Source organism: Suricata suricatta, chromosome 11, assembly GCF_006229205.1.
Source record: "Suricata suricatta isolate VVHF042 chromosome 11, meerkat_22Aug2017_6uvM2_HiC, whole genome shotgun sequence".
Classification (NCBI taxonomy): Eukaryota; Metazoa; Chordata; class Mammalia; order Carnivora; family Herpestidae; genus Suricata; species Suricata suricatta.
Genome location: NC_043710.1, coordinates 93406624 through 93430897, shown reverse-complemented (window position 1 = coordinate 93430897; position 24274 = coordinate 93406624). Strand labels below are relative to the sequence as shown.

The following is a 24274-nucleotide window of genomic DNA, read 5'->3' as shown; positions in this document are numbered from 1 at the left end:
ACCTGGGGAATGTGGCAATCGCGGCCGCGTTGAGCGCTGCCCGGGCGGGAGCAGCGGAGCGCGCGACAGCGACAGCGGCGGCGGCGGCCGGGGGGCGGGAGGAAGGAGACCCTGGCTTCCCAGTGGGCCCGGCTGGGGCAGACGCGAGGGGCCTGGGGGGGCGCTGGCTTTGGCCCCGCCTGGGGCAGGATGGTGAATCTGGAACCCATGCACACAGGTGAGGGGCGGAGGGAGGGAGCGCTGACAGGTGTCAGCGAAGGAGAGCAGGGGCGAAGGAGAGGGGCAACCGTTCTTAGGGGTTTTATTCCCCAGCGACCAGGAGAGGGCAGTGTGGATAGCGGGTCACCCGGGGGGCCGGCGGGTAGGTGGATGCCCGGGGGGAACTCTGGAAAAGAATGCAGGTGGGGAGTGGGGGTGGGGGGAGGCAAGGGCCAGGAGGGCTTCGAGCCTTCCAATCTGGAGAGTGGCAGATGTGTGGGACTTGGGAGCGCTGAGCCTGTGTAGTCTGGCTGAAGTTGCCCTGTTCACTGATTGCAGAAGGATGGCTCACTCAGCCAGCCAGGGGTGTGGACCTGGGAGTGCGTAAGTGAGGAAAATACTTGTATCCACATGTTACGTGTTTTGAGTCTCCGGCGTTTATGGGAAGTGGAGGCAAAGTGGGCATTTGTAAGGTCTAGGGTGGGAGACGGGGGTGAAGAGGGCACTAGACGTGAGTGGGACCTGGCACTTACAGAGGCACACCTGGGACAGGTGCCATGCCACACGTGTATCCATTAGGGCTTGTGGAAGCATGTGTCCCTATGTATCAGAGGTGAGTCTCCTGTCCTCATGGGTGTGGGGAGAGGAGGTGGAGCAGACCCCATGTGTGAAGGTTTGCCCACCCATGCGCTCTGTGATCTTGGCAGTACGCTAGGCCCAGTGCCTGGTGGTACTGGGGAATCTGTGTGCAAGGGCTGTTTAGGAGCTCTGCCGGACCCCTAAGGAAGAGCAACCAGCCACCCGAACCTGTTGGATAGGTGCTTCCAAGCCTCCTTTTCCTCAGGGGAGGGAACCTAGGAGACCTGGATACTTCTCCAGGAGTCAGTTTCCCCTGTGTGAATGGCCTGGGGGCAAGGCGTGAAGCAGGGCCCCTCCATTCACCCCGCTGGTCAGTCCTTCCACAGATGGGCTAGAGTAGGAGCTGCTTCATCCTGAGCGATTAGACTTGGTTTGGCATGGGCTCTCTGGAGGTCAGAGGGTTTGAGTAGACAACAGACTCAAGGTGAAGAAAGCCAAACCTGATTCGGTCACTTCACATTGGCGATTTGCCTCTTAGAGAGGGCAGCACCATGTGACCTTGACTTCGGCTTTCAGACCTGCTGATGGGAATTTTGTACTGCTCCTCCAGAAAGGGGGCGTAGAGAGGAAAAAGTGAGGACAGGTCCATTTCCTTACCTACCCCAAGGAGCAGAGCAGTCTGGAGGTTTTGGCCCTTCCTGGGGCCCACCGGTCCTAAAAACAGACAGCAGCAGGTACAAGAGGGGACCCAGGGTCCACGGTTCTCAGACTCAGTCCTGGTGGGACTGAATGAAAAAGGCAGGCTGACAGACAGATGTGGAGTCTAAGTGGATCTCCAGGTGCGAGGACATGTCAGGAAGGGCCAGGTGAGGCCAAAGGAAGCATCCAACTGCGTGTCACCCAGTATCTGGAGAAAGTCAGTGTGCAGACCCCGGGGCGCAAACACGGAGCTGGGGATCCCTGGGCACAGATCCCCTGCTCACCCTGCTTCACCTCCTACCAAGATGCCTTAGGCTGGAATGGGGGCAAGACCTCAGAAAGGTGGGCCCTCACCAGGAAGTTCCGTAGGGCCAAGATCAGAGACTTCCTAGGGGTTTTCCACCTCATTGTCTCCTGGAGGCTGCAGCTCTGGGGGAAGAGGGAGGAGACGGCACAGCTAGGACCCAGCAGGGAAATGCCTAGGGGCCAAGAGGATCTGGCTGAGAGGAGAGCCTCGTGTCTGACTGGGAGAGGGCCAAGCCCCCCACGCCTTGGCTTTGGAGGAAGCTGACACTTCCCTCACCCACCTCCTGGAGGCAGGGGTCCCAAACACAAAAGGGGAGATTGAGCCAAACCCAAGGTGGGGTCCCTGTCTACCTGTCTACCTTCGGTGGGTTACCTGATTCACCTGTCTACATTTACATACTCTTTCCCAGCCCACTTCTTTAGTCTATCTGCACTGTCCTCTGAGCTTTCTCAGTCTTGGTCACTCAGCAGTGTCAGGTTCCCCTTTAGTGGTACCTCAAAGGGACCTCTTGGTTTGGGACTTTCTGTGGATCTCTCTGACTGGGTCTGCATTCAAGGGCTCTCTTTGCGGAGGCTTTAGGGCTTTTCAGTCTGAGGTCATCCTTGCAGGGTCTTTCAGTGTGGGCTCTGCTGCACTGGGGTCTGTGAGGGAGAGTCCCTCTCCAGGGTCTCTTGGTTCAGGATCTTCTGGGTGGAAATTTGGTCTCTTCTGAGCTCTAGTTTATGCCCTCACAGTAATTCTGTGTCCTGCTGATTCTTCACAAACAGCATTTCCCCTGAGAATTTCCAGCCCTGAGCCCTCACAGGCTCCTCCTCAGTTGATTTACTGGAACAGTTTGGGTGGGGGAAGGAGGGAGAACGAGACCATAAAAAGTAGGGCACAGGCTTGTGCCGGGTTCCGTGCTCGGGTCCACGAGCAATGTGGTCCCTGAGTCAGCCCAGCTTGCCACTCTGATGACCCAGGTGAAATCTGTGATTCGGGTCGGCATGGGTCTCAGCTCTTTGTACTTTATAAAGGATCTCTCTTCAGGAATATGAACTCACCAGACATGGGGACACCCCAGCCAAGGAGGGGCTTCCCACTCCTGGGTCAAAAACAGGCAGAGGGGTAGATAGAGTCAGCCAGACAGCTGGGGAAGGAGAGAAGAAAACAGAGGAAAACAGTGGGAATGGAGGGGGGCATCTCTTTTTCTGTCTCCTTACTGTGAGCTCTTCCGTGTTAGGCCTGGGATCAGGTCTCACAGGCTGATACCAGTTACAGGTCAGGAATACCATTTGGACTGGAACATCTCATTGTGAGAGGAAGTGACTTTATCTTAAAGAAGTGAGAGAAGTCTATTCCAGGAAAGAGTTGGAGCCACAACTAGTTCAGACTGGTGGGCCCCTTGGTTTCCTTCTGGTAGACGTGCCCCCGTCAGCGAGTGTGTGACGAAGAAGTCGGGAGGGAGCTCCAGTCCCTTCAACGAGATGGAGACGGACAGTAGGGGAGAGAAGGGCGGGCGCTCTGCTTTCCAGGCATAGTCTGGAACTGGGAGTTCAGTGCACTGTGAACACTCAGCCTGGAGCCTGGGGGAAATGCTGTCCCTTGGACTTTGCTCCTTTGGGCTCACGGCCATGTCCTGGTTCACAGATGTATGAGCAGGGTCATGCCAAGGCACTGGGAGGGAGGGCAAGGCCAGCAGGCAACGTCTTGGCTCAGCTTCGGAGTGTGGTGGTGCTGGTGAGGCCGATGAGGGTCTGCGTCTGGTATCTCGGATCTGTATATAGAGCATCTGAGCCTCCCCAGGGAAGGGAGTGATGGCAAGGAGCCTACTCAGTTGCCTGCCTGCTGAGATAAGAAGAGCCAAGAAGACTAGCCCCACCCCACACCTCTCTCACTCACCCCAGCGAGTGCTGTCGGACAGGCAAACGGCTATGGCAGCTTGGGGAGTTTCGGTGTTGGCCCATTTTTAGGCTGAGACCCAAGAGCTCGTCCCACCCATCTGCCTCCTACCCACAAGAACTGGTTCCCAGTATCTCAGCATCCTGTGGGACTTCTGCAAGCTTCTGTCGATCATCTCCGCCTGCCCCTCCATTCAGGGGCCAAGCCCTGTCCAATCCCAAGGCGTCACCATGTCACTCCCATGTGGGCACATCAAATGAGAAAATGTCCTGGCAGAGGATGGCCCGTTGCCTCCTTCAAAAGCCATTTTTAGACATGATTAGGGCTACTTTTAAGCTATTTTACAGGATATGTGAGATGACTTTTGGCTGTATTTAAAGGCGATGCAGGAAAAGGGTGTCAGAAGGGACTCTGGTTTACAGGCATGAAATTGTGGTTTAGCTAAACAGTTACCCTGCTTAAGTGTCAGGAATTTGAAATAGGTTGATTTGAGAATCTGGTCATCATCCAGCCTTACTGCCTCTTAAATAAACTCTTACCGTCCCCATGAGCTCTTTCCTGGTGAAGTCAGAATTTGGAGAATGCCTAAGGCTTTCCAGGTAAAGGACAAATTACAATACTGCTGAGACAGAAAACCAAAGCTATGTCTCGTTATGGGAGAAGGGGACGAACATAGAAGCCAAAGGATCTGTTTCCATCATTCGTTTATTCCGTGCTTACTTTGCACCAGGATCTGTGCCAGGCAGTTTTCATTGAGTATTTTGTTTGTTCCTTAAAAGAACTCTGGGAAGTAACATAATCCCCCACCTTTTTTTTTACTCGAGAAAACTGAGGTTCAAATATGTAGCCAGGGTCTCTCAGCTAGCTAGCTATGGCACTGGGATTTTAATCCTGGAGCAGGTTAAAAAACTCCTGAGGGGGAGGATTCACCCCTCCCCTATCTTCCAGGCAGTCTCAGACCTTTTCCTCCGCACTGCTGAAGCACCCTTATGGGCGGTGGGAGGGAGTGTGAGCTGAGCAGATCTGTTGGCTAACGCCCTGCTCCAGGGGTGGCATGAAGCAAAGCCTATTGTTTTATTGGAGAGCAAGGTGAGCTGCAGATGAAGCCCTTTGCAGATGTGTCCCAGAGACCCACACTAGTTGTTCTGCAGATTCATGCAGAACAGACTACAGAAAGTTTCAAACTGCAGCAGGAAGGACTTAGATTAGCCTCAAAAAGTGCCTTCCTGTGGGCACCTGGGTGGCTAAGTCGGTTAAGCATCCGACTTCAGCTCAGGTCATGATCTCTCATGGTTCATGATTTCGAGCCCTACGTCGGGCTCTGTGCTAACAGCTCAGAGCCTGGAGCCTGCTTCAGTTTCTGTGTCTCGCTTGCTCTCTCTGCCTCTCCCCTGCTCATGCTCCATCTCCATATCTCTCAAAATAAGTAAACATTAAAAAAAATTTTAAATAAATAAATGCCTTCCTAAATGTAGCACAGTGGGTGGGGGTGCAGGGTCTCCCCTCCAGGTCTGTGACTGCACAGGACAGCGTGTATGTCTGGAGAGGGCTGTGTGGAGCCCCCACTATTTACCTAAGAGTCCTCACTTTGGAGGGTCTCAAAATAATCCTCAAATCAAGGTGGCTCCATTGTTCTAAGGGTTGGAGAGCCTCTGAACCTCCGTCTCTGTCTCGCTTGGGGTGGCAGTCACCCCTCCTGCACTATAGTCACTACACCCTCCAGGGGCCACAATTTTAGTCTCTGCCAGAGCCACACACATCATTGCCCTAGAGGGAAAAAAAAAAAAGAAAAAAGGAGGTTTCTTCCCGCGTTTCCTGGGGCGGAGGTCCACCCTTTTTCCTCATCCTGATCATCTCCAGACCTCGGGCGTCCAGACTGCCAACTGCCTGATTACCTGATGCAAATTAAGACTGCCTGCTTCACTGGGATTGGCTGGGGAGCAGGGTATGCAAATTGCCTCACCAAGACTTTATCTGGTTTGAAAGAGTTAAAGTGCTGCCCCAGAGAAGAGGGTGGGGGGGGGGGTCAACACGATTTGAATAAAATATTCTTCTGTCTTTAACGGCTTCAGTATTTGGGTGGTTTAATAAGGAGAGGAGCTGAGAGAGTGAGTTAGTTCAAAGTTGCCTCTTTGCTTCTCTCTGCTGATCCTGGAGGAGACTTAGGGGCCTCTTAGGTGGTGGCAGCTGTCTGTTAAGGGTAAATGTTTAATTTATTGAAATGAAGCAGGGCAGAGAGGCCAGAGCGGCAGCACTAGGGGGCTGAGATAGGGCCTGGTGTAGGTATTCTCTGTCTGCGGGGCACTGACCCGCCCACCATCCTTTCTCACTGAGCACATTGAAGGAGTAGGAAAGAAGGTAAGGATCCCCAGAGGAGAGGATCTCCAGAGGGGCCACACAGGGGCTAGGATTTCATCCCCAGACAGTGGGCAGGCCTCTGAGAGTCAGAGAATGGGCAGGAGTTGGGCAAGAAAGATGAAAAGGGCGAGCCTTGGTTCAAGGGTACTCTTACCCCCCAGGGTAGGGTTATTACAGGGCGGGAGGTGCACAAGAGACAGATATTTCTTATGCTACTTAAAAAATAAAATAAATCCCCCAAATACCAAAGGAAATGATAATTGAACATGGGAAGCCTTCTCCCCCATCCCCCACCTCGCTGTACCCATCCCCTTGTTAAATTTTTACCAACTGAGCCCGGTGATTGAAGGAAGTGGCCATGAAGGATGCAAAAGGTGAGAGATCCCACAGGAGCTGTGGGGAAGGGGAAGAAAGGCCAGGGAAAAGAGGCAAGCCTGGGAGGAGGGGATTTGTGCCCTAGCTCATGAATATTCTAATGGTTGTATGTTCAGGAATCAGGAATTTGAAAGTCTGATGGTTGTTGTAATTACACATTCATCTTTGCTGTTTAGCTAAAGCCACATATGTCGTAGCAAGAAGAATTGTGACCTGTTATTTAAATCAGTTGTGTTTTCCCTGCAGATATCAAGATGAGTGGGGATGTAGCGGATTCCACAGATGCTCGAGGTGCTCTTGGCCAGGTGGAGACAGGTAAGGGTCTTCTCTTCTCGGGGACGAAACAAGAAACCATGGGCAGGAGAGCGTTGTTGAAAACCATCGAGCAACGTGCCATTTTTTTCCTCACTCAGCCAATCAGATCCCAAAGCTGGGTCTTAGGAAATGAAGGAATTCCCTAGAGACATGGGATACGGCCCTGGAGCCTGCGAACACTAGATGTTGGTCTAGGATGGAACAAAACCTCTGGGGCTTAGTCTTAGGAAAGGCCAGATCCCCAAAACCAAAACGGAAACAGAAAAGTTAGGGAAGAGACTGACTTCTTGATACGCCCTTAGAAGCACCACCAGGCTGCGTTCCTAGCTGCTGCGGACCGATAGAAAGCATGATCTGTCTCCAGTAGATGGGGATTAAGGCCCTTTAACCCCAGATTTCTCAATAGGCCTAGTCAAGGAATTAGCGAAAGAGGCCCGTGTGCAAGGGTTCCTCTTCCAAATTACATGCATGTGGGTGGTAAATAGACCCAGAAAGAAAGGCTTGGGGCCTGGAGATGACTTTGCTTTGTGAAGAAGAGAAAGAGGACAGGAAAGAATTGAGAAGAAAGTTTCATAGCACTTTGCTTTTAACTCCACCGTCCAAGCTTTGCTTTGAAAGCTCTATATAATTAAAAAGAACTTAAAGAAACATGAGTATAAATTGTAACACCACCAAATAACTTTAATAGCCTTCCAACAAGACCTCAATTAGTCTTTCATCTGGATCATTAGAGACGTAGAAATTAGAAGTGGAAGAGAATCAATGTCCCCCAGAGCTAAACTCTTTTCCCAAGTCTTCAGGTGGAGTCTAGTTCCATTCTAGAAGCTAGGGTCGAGGACAAGATAATTGGGGGTCTTGGCGGGGGCATCTGGAGGATACGCTTACCATAAACTTTTCTGCCGCCCTATTTCAAATGGAAACAGCGCCTCTTGCACAGGTGGCAATACATGTTAGAGTTGCAGGTTTTAGATTTTGCTTTGTGAGCACGGACAGCTGGGCTAGGAGAATACAGGCCAGTTGCACTCAATTTTCAATTGATGTAATCACTGAGTATGTTTTACTGAGGGCCTGTGGAAGGGGGACACATCTTCGCCCCGGCTGAGAAGAAAATTTCCTCCAACCTGAAGAACAGGGGCCAGGCTTTAAAATCAGTTCAGCTGGAGAGTGGTAGGCAGTCTGGGCTCTGACACTTTTCCCTGGAGAAGAATCAGCCTCCAGAAGCCACTAGTCGGGAGAAGTTGGGCGGCCCTTTCCTGGTAGCAGGGTGCCTGGAGCCAACTCTGCTCACCTGGGCCAGGCGCGCTGCCCCCGTGTTCGGGGCCACAGCTGAGAGAGTGGTGTGTGGGAAGCAGGCTGGTACTGTTACCAGTTACGTGACCAAGTTCAGGGTAACAGTGTTGGGAGTGGGAAGGAGCTACGTGGAACCCTCTAAGGTAAGTGAGGAGAGAGATGGAGTTCAGATCCCTGGTTGGGGGGAGGAGGTTAGGAAGCTTAAGGTGTCAGAGAAAACCTCAGCACTTTCTGGCCTCCGCTCTGGGACTGTGGTACAGACTAAATTGAAAGAATCCGGATGTAAGCTGGGACTCTGGGAATCCGATTGTCCTCCCAGGAGTTCCTGCCAGTTTCATATGTGACCTTCTACCAGCCGCTTTGCCTCCTTAGGAGGCGGGAACAGACGACCTTGGATGGCTATGGGTTTCGAATCAAACAGACCTAGGATAAAAATCACAGCTTAGCTGCTTCACCAGTTGTATGATCTGATAAGTTAATTTAGCCTCGTCATTTCTGCAGTGGGGCAATTAATGCCCATCTTAGAGAGCGGGTCGGGAGTGCACTGCCGTGATGCGTAGCACAGTGCTTGATGCACGGCCACTGTGATCATTACCCTGATGGTCGTCAGGATTCTGTGATTCTGTAGTTGACAGAATGCACATGACAGTTAGGCACTTTGGGGCTCCTGGTAGCGGCGATGCCCTTCTCGATTTCAGTCAGGCCAAGTGGGCCAGCCCTGGAGGCCGGTTTTTCTCATTTCTCATTCAGGAGAGGATTCTGTGTGGGTCTTCCTTGACTCCACGGAGACCAAGAAGTTTGTGCTGTCTGGGACTTCATGCCTAGATCCTTCGCTTCTAGGGACTCAGCGCTGTGGCTGGTAGCACCCATACCTGGGTGATCGTCAAATTACTGTATGTTTTTAAAGGCAAGAAAAAAGAGGTAGCTAATTAAAGTAACCAAACTTCCTGGAAAGTCATTCTGACTCATATTTTTACAGAGAAAAGCTTATTATGAGTCACAATGGTTACCAACTTGGTTAAATGGCTTCCTTTGGATTTTTAAAAGGCAGATTCCCCTTCCCAGCAGTGCATGAATTAGGGGGTGGTTTGTCTCTGAATATTAAAGGAACTACAAACAAAGGTGACCTAGAAACCCCCAGCTCCCTGAGAGCACCTTCTGTGTTGTGTGAAATCCCCAAGGGGCAGAGAGAGTTGGGAGCTGGAAAAGGGAAGGCATTTCCCGGTCCACACAGGCTAGGACTGCAAAAGAGAGCATTCTCAGGTCTAGACGCAGACCTCATGGCTGGCAGCTCTTTCTTCCCTTTCCCCCTAAGCAGGAGGAAAGGGAAGAAACTAACTTGCCCAGGATCCTACAGCTTCTAACCAGGAATCAAACTCAGACCTGTCTGACTCCATTAGGAGCCCAAGTATGGACAGAGGATAAACGAACTGCCCAAGAGCTCAGAGTATCTTTGAGGCGTCACTAGGGATCAAAGAAGCTCCTGATCCTGTTCAGTCCCCTTCCTACACCACCTCCCTCCCCCCCACCCCCCATGAGAGCACTGGAGCCAAGTTTCTAGATTTCTGAATCATCAGCTTTTCTATCCTATCTTTTATTTCCCTGACTGTTGTCTTTTCCTTCATTCTTGATGCTGACAATATTTTTTTCTGTTCTCAATTGAGTATTGAGTGGTTGATAAAAACATACAGGCTTACCTACATTTTGAAAGCCCCCAGGTCTGTAACTAACAATGTCTAAGCACCCATACAGCTAACTTTATGACTTTAGAGCACACTGGTTGCTGTGTAGCCTCAAACACAGCCAAGGACAATACAGTGGGCACAGACAAAAGGAGGGAAGGTCCAGCCACATTCACAGAGCCTCCTCCCTGTACCTGGGCACCTGTGCATGTACCAGGACTTCACATGCACCATTTCATTTCATTCTTATAATCCCTGTTTTTATCAATGAAAAATCCGTGGCTGAAGAATGAGAAACTAGGGGTACCTGGGTGGTTCAGTTAAGCATCTGATTCTTGACTCTGGCTCAGGGCATGATCTCAGGGTTCAGGGGTTCAAGCCCCGTGTCAGGCTCTGCACTGCTTGAGATTCTCTCTCTCCTTCTCTCTCTGCCCCTCCCCTGCTTTTGTATGCCCAAGAGCTCTCTCTCTTTCAAAATAAGTTAATTAATTAAAAAATAAGGAATGAGAAACTAACTTGCCCAGGATCGTACAGATTCTAACCAGGAATCAAACTCATGCCTGTCTGACTCCATTAGATTATTATCTTGGCTCTGCTTTAACTTCCTGCGGATTATTGGGCAAGTGATTCCCCATCAGGACCTTTATTTTCCTCCCATAGAAGAGGGATTTGGGCTGGATAACCTGTAAGAGCTGAATCTTGAAAACAGTGTACACGTTCTGCTTTTCCAAATTCTCTGCCACCACTTTCCACGTCCGATATTCATGGGAAGGCTTCCATTGCTCTCAGCCCTCGCCAGCCCCTTCTCTCCAGTTTTCCTTTCTGTGTTCTCCCCTTGGACACCTCCAGCCTCCTTATCCCTTCTACTTCTGGTCTCTGATCTAACTGGTAGTTCCGTAACCAACATCTATGGAGTACATTTGCATCAGACCCTGGGCTCAGAAAGATGAAGAAACAGTCCATGTCCTCAAGGTGCTTCCCTTCTAGAACAGGAATTCATGGTGGAGGGCATGACAGTGCCAAGCTGTGTCTAAAAGAGCTCACTCAGGGGCGGCTGGGTGGCACCCAACTTTATCTCAAGTCATGATCTCACAGTTCATGAGTTCGAGCCCCACGTGGGGCTCTGTGCTGACAGCTAGGAGCCTGGAGCCTGCTTCAGATCCTGTGTCTCCTTCTCTCTCTGCCCCTCCCTGACTCATGCTTTCTCTCTCTCTCAAAAATAAGTAAAGATTTAAAAAAAAATTTTTAAATAAAAGAGCTCACTCAAATACCTAATGCATTTGGCCTTTACAACAATTCTATGTGGGTAGATGTCATCCTCCCACTTTGAAGAGAAGACCGAGAGTGGTGATGGGAAAGAATGTTCACTGATTTTCCCAAGATACCACACCTAGAAATGACAAAATTAAACCTGGGTCTTCCTGGTGACTTTCTACACAAAGATGGTGGTGGGAAGACTCGGGACCAACACAGGAACCAGGGACAGAGGACACAAGAAACTGGTGGCATCAAGACCGATGCCAAGCTTATGGAGGGTGGCACTGGTCTGAGGGGCTGTAGGGAAGCCAAGCTCCTGGAAGGTGGGTTGGTCTAGTCCAAGAGGCAGGAGCCCTGTATGGGGCCAAAACATGCTTGCCAGAAAAGAGCAGGAACTCTGGTGAACTGGAGGTGGGGGGGAGAATCTAGCCACAGAGAGAATTTTCTCCTTCCCTTCTTTCCTCCTGAGCCAGCCTCACCGATGCACCAGTCTCCCCTGATCCAACCCTGTGAGGGGACAGTGAGGTGAGCTTGCAAACCCAAACAAGAGTGGAGCAAATTGCTTGGCCCCATTGTCCTGCTCAGAGATACGGGAAGGAAGAACCCTGTGAGGGGAGCAGGGGAAGACAGGGAGCTAGAGATGAGGGAGGGACTGAGCTCAATTACTTGTCCATTCCTGCTGCCTTTCTCCACCTTCAATTGTCCTGTCTGTGAGGCGGCATGACTAATCTCCACCCCACCTTCCAGAAGGACCTCCAAGGTATCTTAGTTGCTTGGGGACCCTGTGCCCTTCACCCTGAGAACTTGCAACATGGTTTTAGGAGGGAATGGTTATGGTCATGTAGGGAGGCACCTACAGGCCACTCTCGTGAGATCCCACAGGATGAATGAGTAACTGACCCAAGACTAGAAAGTCCTTCTGAACCAATTCATTCCTCACCACCTCCACCCTACTGAGTCCCAAGAAAAAGAAGCCGAGGGTCAAGAAACAAGGTCTAAGACAGCCAAGCAGTGACGTTTCAGGCAGAAACAGGCAGAAGCCTCTTAGAGCTGTCTGTGGTTTTCACTCCAAATATTTATGGAATAAAACCATTCTTTCAATGACAGAGAGGACAGCAAACATCTATGAAGTACCTGGGGGGAAGGTGAAGAAGAGTCACCTATTGACAGCCCATTCTAAATGAGGTGCGTGTACACACACACCCGCCCTTTTCATGATTAAGTGACAGAGTGGATATGAGCGTGCACCACTGTACAAATACAATCTATCACTTAGGTTGATAATTATCAGAAACATTCAGGAGACCAGACAAAGCTCCGTCACTGAGCGATGTGGGACAAGTCTACTCGTGCCCTAGACTTGAGTTTCCTCATTGGAATAGGGGGAGGAGGGCGGTGGAAGTGTAAAAAGAAGAGAGGACGGACTAGTGGTCTCTAGGATTTGCACCTGGTGACGCTGGTCCTGTGTCCCAGTCTGCACCTGCTCTGTCCCTCATCTTTCTTGAAGAGAGAAATGAAACCCCACAGCCCTTCCAAGTGTCCAGCGGGTGCTGGTATGAATTCTTCAGGATGTAGGGATTCTTGTCCATGCCTCTCTTCCTTGGGAGACATGTCAAAATTGTCCCTGGAAAATGAAGGCATCTACTGGTCTTGGATTTTCTTTCCTCACCTGTCCTCTGTCCTTAAGAAAAGCTAACCCCACGGCATCTGGGTGGCTCAGTTGGTTAAGCATTTGACTTGGGCTCAGGTCATGATCTTGTGGTTCATGAGTTCAAGTCCCGCATCAGTTTCTGTGCTGACAGCTCAGAGCCTGGATCCTGCTTCAGGTTCTGTGTCTCCTTCTGCCCCTCCCCTACTCATACTCTGTTTCTCTTTCTCTCAAAAATAAACTTTTAAAAATCTTTAAAAACAAAAAAAGAAAAAGAAAGGAAAGAAAAGAAAAGCTAATCCCACAATTTCTCTTGGCTGTTCTTGTAAGATACAATCCTCAGTGCCTAGAAGTCCTTCCTCATCTCTTACATGAGCCCCTCTATGCCACAGTGCAAGCTTGTTGCCTCTTTTTTTTATGTTTTTATTTATTATTGAGACAGACAGAAACAGCACGAGTGGGGGAAGGGCATAGAGAGAGGGAGACACAGAATCCATAGCAGGCTCCAGGCTCTGAGCTGTCAGCACAGAGCCTGATGCGGAGCTTGAACTCACGAACCATGAGGTCATGACTTGAGCTGAAGTTGGACACTTAATCGACCTGAGCCACCCAGGCACCCCCATTGCCTCTTGTTATAGCTGTCTAAACCAGAGTGTTTCCAGTTTCTGGGACAGGGAGTGGAGAAGGTACTAACTTACTTCCCACAATTTATACTGTGGCTCCGTGTGTTGGAAACCTCAGGAGAGCTGTCCATGATATCAGGAGTTGCCGGTCTGCCTCTAGCCATTGGAGAACCTTGGCGAACAAAACCACTGCAACAGCTGCCCTCTCCGGTACCATCCTTTCCACTCCTGACTCTTGCTCATCCTCGATTCCCAAACCCAAGTCCCCAGGGCAAACGAGGCAGGACAGTGCAGTCCTGATGAGCTATGGGTGACCAGGCCAGCCCTACCTGGCACCAGCCCTTGTAATTTTGGGTAATCTCTTGAAGAAAGTGGCTCCCCACCACTCTTGCCTCCATCTTTGCAACCCCCAGAAGCACATGGGCTTCCTTTCTCTTCAGCCAGAGAGGAGACAAAGAAAGAGAGCCCAGAGCAGAGCACCCATGTGACTGTGTAATTTTATTGGCGGCCATTCCTTACAGCACCGCCTCTCAAAGGATCTGGGGGTACAGGGCCAGGTGTTTTTGCTTCTAGTCTGTCATCGACCAGCACACCGTCCTACCATGCAGAACAACAGATCACACCCACCACATACATCCAACAGGGCCCAAACTAGTCTCTATAGTCAACAGCGAGAGCCCACTCATCACAAGCTTGGGGTGCTAGTAACGTTTCTAAATTCACTCCCTATGTTTGTGTGTATCTGGTTCTTGGACCTTAACAAACGGCTCATAGAACAGCCCGGGCTGGTGGAGCACACTTTGGGGTGCTCTCACTTAGAGGAGCTTGCACTATGTGTCAGAATGTCCCTGTCCCTTGACATGCCATGAGCGATGCATACATCCGACCTTGGGTATATCTCGGGATCTTCTTCATGCTCCTCCCCTCCCACTGTGGGTATCGTGGGTATGATGATGCGGAGACCCAGCAGGAGACGTTGGTCCCAGGCGGTTTTGCTGACAGGGGTGGATGACACCCCAGCTCCCCCCCACCACACACAGTGGGAGACTCAGGCCACCTCTGCTTGCTGCACCTCAGCCCTTCATTACAGCGCCCCGAATGTATACCCACCCCCCACCCTCCCAGGTGTGAGTAAATGCTTTTGGTCTCTTGGGTCCACCCTGTTCCTCAAGAAACAGTTAGGGCAAAGAACACCTGGTGTGGAGAAGTGCTGACCGAATGGAAAAAAAAAAAATTTTAAGAGAAATGAGCTACTGGATTAGGATGGGTTTTAGGGCCTTGAGGAATAGCCCAAGTCCAGGCAATTGAAATGCCCCTCCATCCTGCTGGCTCACAGACAGACCTGCTTACACACCCACACTCCCCAAATCTCCACCTCGAAGCCCTCCAGCCCACGGGGGTGCACCCAAAGGCAATCTTCCCTGCTGGCCGAGGCTGCTCTTTCAAAGGCAGGCTGGGGTTCCTGGTGGGGGTGGGGGGGGCGTGTGAACCTGCTGGAGGTACCGGGGAGACAGGATGTCAGAGTCTCAGGCCAGCACTTGTTAGGGGTGCCCCCCTAGTACCCCTTGTAGAGGGTTTTGCCTGGAATCATCCATCCTTAGGAAGAGTTGCTGAGAGGTGGAAGCAGCTTTGGGAGGAGAGGGAGGGGATCTGAGCGGAGCATCCTTAAAAGGGAAGCTGTATGAGGTCACCCCAGCGTGGGCTGGATCCCCCTCACCAGAACCCAAGGGTCTGGCTGGGCAGGGCAGGCTCAGAGAGAGAGCAGAACCCTCAGGAGGCTGAATTTCATTTCTAGAGACTTCAGCCCCTGATTTTAAAGCCCCTCCTGCCCCTTCTGTGAGCTGGTGCTCGCTGGGGGCCGCTTCTGGGGTAACAGTCAGGCGCTGGGAGGCCCAGGAGGGCAGGACTTTGTGCCAAGCCCTGAGCATGGGAAACTGAACTGGAGGCATCTCCCAAAAAGCACCAATGCTGTTGACTCAAAAAATAATAGGTGTTCATTTGCATGGCATTTTACATACAGGTTCCACGCCGGGCTTTTCATCTCCTACCACTGGTACCGTGGAAGCCCCCTAGGTCTCCCCTCTCTCCTGCCACCCTCTTTGGGGGCCTTTCTCTGTCCTCCAGACTCCAGAACATCCCCACCAACACCTAGCCCATCCTTGGATTAGCCCAGCCCAGGAAAAAACACAGCGGTTGACCTCGCTTGGGTAGGCTTGGTCCAGATTGTGAGAGAAATGCAGGCAGGCAGGCAGTCAGGTCTGGGCCCCACGGGCACCTTAGTTAGGGATGCCCCACCTGCCTTCTATGGGCCACAGTGAGGCCCCAGGCAGGGGGCTTGTTCCCCGACTCTCCCCCCACCCCAATCCGAAGGGAAGAGGAACAAAAAAATCTAAGCCTGGGAGCCCAGAGAGGTGCTGAAAGGAGAGGAAACCCAGTGGTTGCTATGGCGATGGGGTCTTGGTGCCCAATTTGCATAGGGCGATGATTTTCATACTGCGGGGTGAATTTCCATATCCCTGCCTCAAAGCCTGTTGGGGCGGGGAGGGGGAGAGGGGAGAGGTCATTTGAAATTCAAATGAGGATGATTAAGGTTTTCTTGAGGAGGGAAGCTCGGGACAAAGGGGGTGAAGCGGGCTGGCAAATGTCTGCCCCAGGCTCAAAGTTATCAAAGGGAGGCGGCAGTCGGGCAGTCTGACTCCCTCCCTCCCCGCCTCCGCCTCCGCTGGAGAGCTGACGGTGGTCAGGCTGGGCTGGGTGGTAGTGTCCTTTGCCTCCTGGGAGAACCGGCTAGGCCCCCCTCCTGCCCCTGGACTCAGTTTACCCCTCCATGTCCTGAGGATGCTTGAGCTCAGAGCACTCATGGGGTGGGCTCTAGTTCTGGACTCAGGCCCACCTCCCTCTGGGGACCACTGACTGGCCATCTCGCTTTTTCTGGCTTTGAAGTTGGAAAAAAAAAAGCAGTCTGTACTTTGGCTGAAGAGACATGAGGACAGATGGATTCTGGCGTCTACCACCAACCTGTGCTCTTAGACAAGCACTTCCCATCTTTGGGTCTTGAGGTTGTGCACTGGATGACAGATGTGAACTTGAGGGTCTCTAAAATCACTTCTGGCCCTAGGATGCTGTGATCTGAGAGCACTCTGATCCTTTGCGCACACCAGTTATTATTTGTAAGATGCTTTGAATGATGTGAATTGCACCAGCTCACCAAGGTGCAGTCATTAATAGTGTAGACTTAGGAGCCAGAGTCTGTATGTGAATCCCAGCTTCTCTGCTTACTAGTTTTATGACCTTGGGCCAGTTCCTTAATGGTTCTCTACTCAGTTGCCTAGTCTGTAAAATGGGGGTAATAATTGTACCTTTATTATGAAGTTGCTGTAAGATAAAATGGGTCAGCATTTAACTTAAACACTGCCGGCCATAGGGTAATGCTGTTTGCTAGTGTTAGTATCAGATGCATAAAGTGTCCACACAGTGGAGCAGGGACTCGATAGTCAATCCAAGAAACCTCATTGAGGAATATGCACTATCCCCTGAGTAGATCTGCCCATGGATTCATCCACTTGGCCAACACATTGTTGTAGCCATTTGCATTTGGGAGTGGGAAGCACATTTCGGGGAAGGATCTTAGGAGCACCTCGCAAAGCTAGGTGTCTCCCCCACTGAGAGCCTGCCCAGCTCAACCCATGTGGGTGCCTTGTACTGATCTTGACTCAAGTCTGTCTTTATTTCTCAGGAAATAAAGAAATGACAGAAAGAAGGGAAGGGAGCTGGTAGAGAGACACCCCACGCCATCCCAACCACCGCCCCCCCGCCCCCCACTGCCCCACCTCCTTCCAGAATCCAGTTTGAAAAGACTGACCAGATTTGATGAGATTAGGTGACACTGATAGTTCTGGAAAATCCAAATGTCCTTCATTTCTTGCAAGCTTCTGGCACAAGCATGTGAGACTTCATTTGCAAATAACATGAGGCAGTATGGACAGCCTTGGCCTGGTAGAGAGACATGGGTTTGAGTTTCTGCTCAGTGATTTACTAATCAGTAACCTTGGGCAAGTCGATTAACCTCTCTGAGCCCCCAGTTCCCCCATCTGTAAAATGGAGTAATATGAGCACCCACTCACTGGGCGGTTGTGAAGGTTGAATGCTGCATGTGTGTAAAATGTTTACTACAGAGCTTGGTGCGTAGTAAATGCTCAATAAATGTCAGCTAGTAATTATTCCTTATTATTTGAAAACAGTGTTCTGCTGCCAAATTGTTTGAAAATTCTCTGATCCAGTCCTATTCTCCTGTTTTATGGGGAAGGAGACTGGGGTCAGAAAAGGGGAATGACTTTCCCAAGGTCACAGTTGGGGTTTGAGACCAGACATTTCTATTGGAGCCCTTTCCCCACCCTGAAGGCTGTATCCTCTGTCCTTTTTTGTTTTTGTCACTCCACTGGACTCTTCCCTCTCCCTAGCACCCTTCCTGCAGGGGCAGCTCCGCTGGTCCCAGAGAAGAGAGGAAGGCCTTACCCTGCAAGAGGGGAAAGGTTGTAGGGTCTGTGCTCAGCCGCTGGCTGTGTGACCTATGAGAAGCCCCACCCTCTCTGAGCCTCTATCACTGATAAAACAGGAGCCCTGGAGTTCCAGCCCGATAGATCCCACAGGCAGGTGAAGATCAAGTGCGAACTGGATATAGAAGTCCACGCGTAGCCAAGGCACAAACCCAGCGCCTGTCACTGCTACCTATACGTGTTGGCAAGTGCACTGAGCCCAGAGCCAGAGCTTTGAAGTCCAAGTTCCTTCCCCCTTCCATCCCCCACGTCCCCCAGGGCTGGCCCTGGGACCCAGCCTCAGTTTCCTGGTCTGTAGAACAAGTTGTGAGGAAGGAAGGAAACGAGAGTGTCCGTGGCAGCTTTTGGAAGTGTGAGTTGTTCTACAAGGTGAGATAGCATCTCCCGTCTCAGCTTGCTTCCTGCGCACACACCCCTCAGAGCTGTGCAAGGACATCTGTGTGCCCACGGGAGAGCCAGAGCCCGACTGTGTGGCCTGCTCAGACGGCTCCTCCTGCCCCAGGGAAGAGGGCTAGGATAGAGCCACTCGGTCTCCGCTGACCTTAAACCTCCTTCATCCTCTTCCCTGCCAAGGCTGGGCCAGGGGCTCGGTGTTGCCGGTCTGGACCTGACCTTTAAAGAACCCCACCGCTGTCATGCAGACTCGCGTCTGAGTCCTGGCTCTCTGGGGGTTGTTCCTGCTGTGTCGTTTTTGGCCCGTGTGACCTTTAGCGCATCACTTGCCCTCTCTGGGTCTCAGTTTCCTTACCTGTCAATGTCAGGCATAGCACGAGGAGTCCCCCGGAGCATGAGAAAGTTCTGGTCGCCAAATAGCAGCTGAAGGGCTTCTCTGAGATGTGCTAGTGCACTCTGGGCTTCTTTAACAGCGTTCTTCCCTTGGAGTTGGATTTTTTATTGTTTTCCAGGCTCAGGGGACAAGGAGTGGAGACTTTGGTGCAGACCTGGCTCTTCTGGCCACATGCTGTGCCGCAGGGATCTGAGTCCCTGGCCTGTTTTTCTGGAACTTGGTGCATCTGCCCAGGTGCTCCTTCAGCATAGCCTCTGACGGTGCTGCCCACTTTGGGCCTCTGTGGAGAAGCAGGAGGCATCAGGGTCCCGCTGGCCAGAGATGAGGGGGCAATGTAGGGGACCCCAGGGAGTGCCATCCATGGCTCAGGCTGAGAAGCAATGTGGATTGTATTTCCTAAAAAAATAAAATGAGCAGACTGTGTATGTGAGGAGCCTCTCATTTGTCAGAGCACGACCTGACAGATCACAGAGGGAGCCGGAAGGATGCTGGAATTCTCTCCCAGCAAAGGGGTGCCGTGGGGCCCCTGTTCCCACCATGGTCGGCCCCAGGCTCCTGATCTGTGAGAAGGGACAGGAGAACAAGGCTTTGGGGTTCGTTCTCCCAACCGTGCGTGTGGCAGAAAGGCATCAGGTAGCTCACATAGGCCGTGACCTGAGGGACCCGTGAGGCTGTTTGCTCTGCTCGTCTACCTTGGGGCCGGGAGGAAGAAGTGTTAAGTCAGGAAAATTCCCAGCTCCACCGATGGTCAGAGGTCAAGGGAACTGAGAGGTCACCCTGTCCTGGAGTTAGCAGATGGGCTTCTTCAAAACAGCTAATCCTGACCATCGGTGGTGGCTGCCGAGCAGGGACTTTAGGAAAAAGGAGAGGGTGCGGCGATCCGTTGGTGGTATGGCCCTGGGCATGGCTTGCACCCGCATAGCGCGCCTGTGCCTGTTGCCCACACCCGCAGAGGTAAGGTGACTTAACCGAGGGCACTCAGCTGTGGACAGCGGGGAGCCAGATCTCCCTGACCCCCTGAGCTAGAGCTCTTTCTAGGTCCTGCCTCCCATTCCTCAGGGGTCTTCCGGGGTCCTCCTCCGGTTCCTCCTGGGCATTTCCTTGCGTCCTCCCCAAAGGAGGTAGCAGGAATGTGGACAGAAACTCTTTTGTTTTAATATTTAAGGGAAATTGAAGGCTACGGAGATTAAGCCACTTGCCCAAAGTCCAGCGTAAAACAGCCTTTGAAGTAACCCTCGAGCTCAGGTTCCCGAGTGTTCTCTGTACAGAACTCTGACCATTAGGCAACACCTTCCGTGCCTTGGAGGAATCTCAAGTAACAAAAAAAGGTAGGCATGGTGTCTGTGGGGTCCTGGAAAAAAAGACTGCTTTCAATGGGAAGTCTCCTGGTTTGCTCTGGTGGCTGGCTACCCAGGAGGACTTCCAAGGTCCTGGTGGCTTTAATAATTGCTGTCCCAGGAAGTGCCAGCAAGCTGCCAAGTGGTTATAAGGTGGTGCTGGGAGTCTTCTGGGTTATACTGGGTGCGGAGCCGGTGCACAGAGAGGCAGTCCCGAGCTGGGAGCGGTTCAGCCTCATTGCGAGCACTCTGCATTGTTTACCGGGCAAAAGTGAAAAATCCTGCTTGGACGGTTCTCCATTCTGGTGCTTCCACCTCCCTCACCCAGAGAACTGCTCCCCAGGCAAAATCACATCCCAGGGCTGCCAAAGCTATGCAAATCAGCAGGCTCTGCAGCCCAGAGGTGGGAAAGCAGGGGGCTGGGGCTGGCTCCTCCTGTCTACTGTGGGCCCAGTCCTGATAGGCTGTATGCATCACTCAGCCTGGCGAGACTCAGTTTCCTCCTCTGTAAAATGGGGTGAATAGTGATGCTTCATCTTCCCAAGGGCAGGGAACTTGCCCTGATGATCTCCTGAGGTTTCTCCCAGACCCAGGAGCCAGGATTTCAGGGTGTTTGCTCTCTTCCTGCTTTCTTGCTGGAGGCCTCGTGGCCCAGAGGTTGCCAGGGGACAACGAGAAAGAACCCAAAGAAGCCTGGAGAGACTCCAGCTGGTGGCTCTTCCTGCTTGGCACAGATCTTACCCCTTGGCCCCCCAACACTTCCAAATGGGGGGTTCTTAAGCTCCCTCCTCGAGCCCTTTCTCCCCGCCCTCTCCCTTCTATGTTCTTATCTTTTATGTGTGTACAAAACAAACAGGATAGCGGGGAAACTCTTTGATCCTTCCTGTGCCTACCTTTGCATGAGCTGCAGAGAGAGACCTGCTTCTAGGAGGGGAGAAGGTCCCATACATTTCAATCAGCTATATTGAATGGAAAGACTTCAGAGGTGGAAGGAACTTTAGAGGTTTCCTGAAATCCTCCTGCCATCAAATTGTCCCTCAGTTCAAAAACCACTTCGGTCACATCCCTGAAACAAGCAGGCTCTGCCTGAATATGCCTAGCAATGGGGAGCTCTGTGGACATGGAAGTGTGGTTTGTATGGCCGGACAAATGCACTTTTTACAAAATTCTTTCACATGCTGAGATGAAGCCTGCTTCCTAGCAGCTTTGCCATTGACTGTGTTCGGTTCCTAGCTGCTGCAGGGTAAGCCTGGGTCACTTCCATGCCAATATTTGGAGAGGAAGGAAAAGTCCACTGATATTTATTTAAGCACTTACTACACACGAGGCTCTGTGTCAAGTGCTTTTCAACATTCCCTCATTGGATTGTCTTATACATTTTTTATTTTGAAAAACTTCAGATGTAAAGGGGGACAGTGGTTAATGAACAGCCATACACCCATCTCCTGGATGTAATCATTGTTAACTTCGTGCCATATTTGTTTCATCCACTTGAATGGATTTTGGGACATTTTCAAACACACATGATGATAGAGATGAATACAATGAACCCCCATATACTCATTGTGTGTTCTCAACAGCCATTAAATTTCTGCCCTTCTTGCTGCTGGAATATTTTCGTATAAATTATAGACATCGCAACATTTCCACCCTAAATATGGCAAGGGTCCATCTGTAGAACAGGACATTTTCCTTCTTCACTATATTACTGTTATTACACTCCAAACGAGTCTCATTTTTAATTCTCATGGCAAAGATACAAAGAATGCTTTATCTAAAGGCAAGTGTTTCCAGTACCTCTGGACTTCATCTTCTTATAGCTGAAAGTTTGTGCCCTTTTACCAATCTCTCCCTGTCCTTCCCATGCCCCTAGTTTTCTATTCTCTCACGCTTTGTTTCTAGGAGTTTGACTTTTTAAAAAAATTTTTTTAATATTTATTTATTTTTGAGAGAGACAGAGACAGAGACAGAGACAGAACATGAGTGGGGGAGGAGCAGAGAGAGAGGGAGACACAGAATCCGAAGCAGGCTCCAGGCTCTGAGCTGTCAGCACAGAACCCGACGCAGGGCTCAAACCCACGAACCCGAGAGATCATGACCTGAGCCGAAGTCAGCTGCTCAACCAACTGAGCTACCCAGGAGCCCCAATGAGTTTTTGACTTAAAAAAAAAATTTTTTTTTGCAGTTCCACGTACTTCTCTGACTTTTTTCACTTAGCATAATGCTACAAGGTCCACCCATGTTGTAACAAACGGCAGGATTTTCTTTTTTCTCATGGCTGAGTAATATTCCTGTGTGTGTGTGGGTGTGTGAATAAACAATATCTTTATCTATTTATCCATTGATGGGCTCTTAGGTTGTGTCTGTATCGTGGTTATTGTGAATAATGCTGCAGAAAACGTGGGAGTGAAGATGGCTCCTTGACCGCATGTTTTCATTTTCTTCGGATAGATATCCAGAAGTGGGATTGCTAGATCATATGCAGTAGAGTGTCTTATAGCTGGGTATGACTTTGTGCAATTTGACTACTTTAGTGGACTGCCCCTGTGAATTAGAAAAGTAGATTTCTGGGCTAGCGTATTTTTTTTTAAACAGAATTCTTGAATTAAAAAAAAATCTTTAGTTTTTTCTTTTTCATTTTTAGTGAGGTAAAAAAAAGTATATAACATAAAAATTAAATGTAAATTTTAAACATTAAATTTATAATCCTAACAGTTCCTAAGAGTACAATTCAACCTCCTCTATCTTTTATTACATACAGTTGATTTTCTTTATAATTTTTTAAGTTTATTTATTTATTTATTTATTTTGAGAGAGAGAGAGAGAGAGAGAGAGAGCGAGCGAGCGAGTGCAAGTAGGGTAGGGGCAGAGGGAGAATGGATCCCTGGCAGGCTCTGCACTGTCAGAACAGAGCCCAATGCGGGACTCGAACTCATGAACTGTGAGCTGAAATCAAGAGTTGAATGCTTAACCGATCATGCTGCCCAGGTGCCCCCATGCTTGATTTTTTCAAACCTAAGTGCAGGGCTTTGCATTTATTCCTGTTCCATGTTACCTTTCTGGTTTTGGCTTCCTCTTAGAAAGTGCCAAAACATTTTCCAATCCTGAGTCTATCATCTAGTTTTCTGTATTAATCTCCCTCTCTGCTTTGAATCATTTCCAAATTCAATCAGCATCTAGCCTATTTCTTTGTCTAAGCCGTTGATCAAAGGCAAATGCTTGGCTTCTCTGTGTTGGACACTGAATGCAGTGTATTTTATTTTTTAAATGTAAGCTCTACACCTCATGTGGGGCTGGAACTCATGACTCCATGATCAAGAGTCATATGCTCTACTGACTGAGCCCACCAGGCATCCCGTGCAGTGCCTTGACCAGGAATACTGTATGAGTATAGGAGTTGAGAAATCGAGCGTTGGTCTCCATTCAAGTTCTCTGAGGCTGTGTGTCTGTTGCAAGGTGCTTTCCCTCTAAGTTTGGACTTCAGTGTCCTTCCAACCTTGCTTCTAGGTGTCTGTGCCTCTTTGTTTTTCCTGCAAGCCACTGCCACCTTCCAAAGAGGGAGCCAGGGCTTGGAACTAAGATGCATTGAGGTTTCAGCAGATGGTGGCACCTATGATTTTTCTCAGGTCAGAACCAAAGATTTGTTTTGGGAGCAGTTTCTTAGTCATTTGGATCAAACACATGGTCATTCATCACCTACTGTGTGTTGGGCACTTTTAGGCACTTGAGGTATAAAGATGAATAAGATACAATAATGCTGGCCTCTAGGAGCTCATGATCTCATGAGGGAGACAGATACAGGAACCACTGAGGCTAAAAATGTGATATGTGCAGTAAGAGATATAAATCAGAGGCGCAGGAATACAGACAAAATCCCTTATTTTGCTTGGGTAAGTTTCATGGAGGATGTAACATTTGAGTGCGGCCTTAGAGGACAAGAGTATATTTTCTAGGGAGAGCAGGGCACAGCATGTGCAAAGTCCCCTAACACAGGAGCAGGCTCAGCCTTGTAGAGGAATGTCCCAGGACGTCTGGAGCCCAGGTCTATAACAGGGTAGTGCCTCCCAGGTCACCAAGCATGGTCACCAACTTTATGTCATTTGAAGTTTACTATATTCCTAGAAAATGGGTGGAGAGGGAATTATGACCTTATTTTGCCATGGAGAAGGCTGAGGCTGTGGGGCTGCCTGCCTTGAGCAAACTCACACAGCCTAGGAGTGATGGAACCAATGCTTGAACCTCAGTTCTCTGACTTCAAGTCCAAGAGTGTTTCCAAGTCCCCCCTGCTGCTCCACCACGGAGCATCACAGAAGGGTAGCAAATAAGTTCCTGGTGATTGTGGACTACTCTTTAACATGATATGATCGTTGCATCTCCTCCTT

At 50.4% G+C, this 24274-nt stretch overlaps 1 protein-coding gene across 1 annotated transcript in view; it reads left to right on the top strand.

Moving 5' to 3' along the window:
* Positions 1–189: 189 nt before the first annotated feature.
* The window catches only part of POU2F3 (POU class 2 homeobox 3), a 77656-nt gene continuing 53571 nt past the window's right edge, over positions 190–24274 (top strand). Inside the window, exons 1-2 of the mRNA XM_029957601.1 lie at positions 190–217; positions 6644–6712. Coding sequence (XP_029813461.1) covers positions 190–217; positions 6644–6712 — 97 coding nt within the window. The remainder of the gene's footprint in view (positions 218–6643; positions 6713–24274) is intronic.